We start from the raw sequence: 2,676 nt of genomic DNA on the forward strand, positions 1-2,676 counted from the left end.
CTGGGACTGGACGCGTTTTCAGACTCAAATCCCAGGCTGGCCGTCGGTGGGCTTTGGTAGCTCACAGCAGCAGAGGGGGTAGGGGGGTGGGTGAATGACATGGCCCTCTGGGTCGCCAAGTTGTCCTGGAAGGATCAGAGGTCGGACCCGAGCCGTGTGCGAGTGTGGGCGGGTGGGTGTTATCAGCAAGTGTTGCTGTGCGCGCGCCTGGAAGCGTGTTAGTGTCACTGCGAAAGGGTGTTGAGGTGTGTGGGGCCATCTGAGCTTGTGTCGGTGCGTGGACGACTGTCAGCCTGTTAGAGTAGACACAGTATCTACTTGTTTCCCTGGTTTGTGTCTGTGTAGCTTTCGGTGTGTGTGTGTGTGTGCTCACGCGTGCGCGCGCGTGTGCCTCTCCTGTGGCGACTGCAGTTCCATCCTGGACGGTCCCAGAGTTTCCCGTGGTCCAAGTGTTGGGGCCTGCAGGCGGTCCAGGCGACAGGAACCAAAGAAGCAGCGTGGGCGGTGGGGGAAGGGCAATGAGCGGGAAGGGAAGGATGGAAAGAGATCCTGAGAGAGAGGAGATGAAGAGAGGTCGCTCTGTGGGGGAATGGGTAAGAGTTGGGAACAGCACTGGAACAATCCCAGAAAGTTGGACCTGTTTGGAAGGCTGAGAGGGGTGGACTTGGGGAAGCCCTTCCGCAGTCGCAGTTCCTGCAAGTTCAGGAAAGACCAGCACAGAGCAGCCGAGCTTGCGAGGTGTAAGGAGGCAGGGACAGGCAGGGTGGATGTGGTGTCAGGCAGAGAGGGACTGGGCCTACCCTAAATGTTTCCAAAGCACCCCTTCAGGTTGCTGGGGCCAAATCAGTTTTCCTGTCCCAGCGGGGCGCGGGTCTGCAAGTCAGCACTGCTGCTGTAAGATGCAGCTTGGAACCTGCATCTCCTCCTCCAGCTCAGCCCCCAGTAGGGGACCCTCCCGGCCTGGCCAGGGGCTAGGCTCCCCAACAACGCAGGCCAGTCTGAAGGATCACGGTTGGCGGGGGCCTTGAAAGAGCAGTCATTTTAGAAGGGCCGTTCGAGAACGGGGAGAAAGACGAGGGGTTTTACTCTGGGTAAAGAACTACATGGCATTCTCCGAAACCCACAGGGGCAGTTCTATTCTGTTCTTTTGGGTCTCGATTAGTCGGAATTGACTCCCGGGCAATGAGTTGTTTTTTTCTTTCCTGCAAGTGAGAGAGGGGGGGGGGGGGATGAAGCGTTCTACACCAGTCAAGACTTACAGTCTCAGAAACCTGTAGAGTCCTTGTGAGTCCTTATCCACTCGATGGCAGTGAGTTTGGCTTGGGGTTAGGTAGGGTGTCAGGGAAGGTAGCCTCCACCAGCTTCAGGGCTCTGTACCCCTCAGTGAGCTGTGGGCCAGCCAAGGCCCCTGGCTGCAGAGAAGCTGGTGGGCCCAGAAAGCCTTCGGTCTCTAACACTCAGCGGGAGACTCCCAGGACAGAAGGGAGTTATTCAGTCTATAGAGGACACTGCCCACCTGAGGGAACTTTGTTTCCTTGGTTGGGGGTGCTGCCTGAGGCCGCTTCAGCTTGGCCCATCATTGGGGGTGGTGGTGGTAGTGGGGAGGGGATGGCTTGGACATGTGATGCCGTGACTGTGAAACATGTGTGTGACCTGGTGGCAACATGTGCAGCGTGCATGTGTAACTCCTGTCAACTGTATGCACATGCACCCACCAAGCTGGCATCCCAACCCAGTCCTCCTGCCACCTGGAGAGCAGTGGTGCTGTTTGCACTGTGACCCAAGAGCCTAGGGAATGGGGAGAAGACCCCTCTCCTGGCTCGTCTTGACCTCTCCCTTCTTCCCCAGGAGCCATTTTCGAGGAGAACGCAGCCAAGGACGACAGGGTGTTCCAGTTGGCTGTGTCCGACCTGAGCCTCAACGATGACATCCTGCAGAGCGAGAAGATCACCTACTCCATCAAGGTCATCGAGGCCAACAACCCGTTCCAGGCGGTGCAGGAAGGTGAGTGGCCATCAGCGCCTAGGGCCTGTGAGGCTGCGCAGCAGCTGCGGTTGTGGGTCTGCCCGCCCCCGCCACCGGTGCACCCCGGTGGCCGCGTGGTTCCCCCGGATGCCATGGGAGCCTGGCGCTGCGGGGCTGTCCGGGGGAGCCCGGGAGCGCGGCGAGCTGGGCTCCTTGCCAGGGTGCGTTGCGACGTTGGTTGTACAGCGCCCTTTCTGCGTGATGGGCGCGTGTGGCTCCAAGCGGGCGCGGCTGTGCGCGCAGGTGTGTGTGCCTCGGGCCGGCTTTGTCTCTGCGGGGTTCGCAGGTGGGCGTGCCCGCGTGCCGGGGACCCGCGTCGGTGGATCTCCAGTCGGTTGGAGTTTTCCTCGCCGCCGGCGGCCGGGGAGGCGCCGGGCTGCCCGGGCCAGTCTGCCTCCCTCTCCCAGCGCAGTCCGGCACCGCGCCCGCCGCGGTTCGCGCTCGCGCCCTCTCGGGGTCGCAGGCGGCGCCGCCTCCCCTCCTCCCGCCCCCCACACCTGTGTCCCCTCCTCTGGGTTGGCAGGAGCCAGTTTCTCTCCCGCTGTGTCCACCGTGGGGACAGGCCTCGCCGCCAGAGCCGGAGGTGGGCGCTGTTTGCCCAGGAAAGGAGTGGAGTTGGGCTAGGCCCTGCTGCGGGAAATCCTCCCCCAA

The 2,676-nt window shown here is 61.7% G+C and overlaps 1 protein-coding gene across 1 annotated transcript in view; it reads left to right on the forward strand.

The window, feature by feature from the left end:
* The first annotated feature begins 99 nt into the window (after positions 1-99).
* Positions 100-2,676, forward strand: part of GRID1 (glutamate ionotropic receptor delta type subunit 1) — a 902,002-nt gene continuing 899,425 nt past the window's right edge. The window contains exons 1-2 of the mRNA XM_013006314.2: positions 100-172; positions 1,849-2,004. Coding sequence (XP_012861768.1) covers positions 100-172; positions 1,849-2,004 — 229 coding nt within the window. The remainder of the gene's footprint in view (positions 173-1,848; positions 2,005-2,676) is intronic.

Source organism: Echinops telfairi, unplaced genomic scaffold (assembly GCF_000313985.2).
Source record: "Echinops telfairi isolate 266 unplaced genomic scaffold, ASM31398v2 ScPeMD7_2010;HRSCAF=2546, whole genome shotgun sequence".
NCBI classification, from domain to species: Eukaryota; Metazoa; Chordata; class Mammalia; order Afrosoricida; family Tenrecidae; genus Echinops; species Echinops telfairi.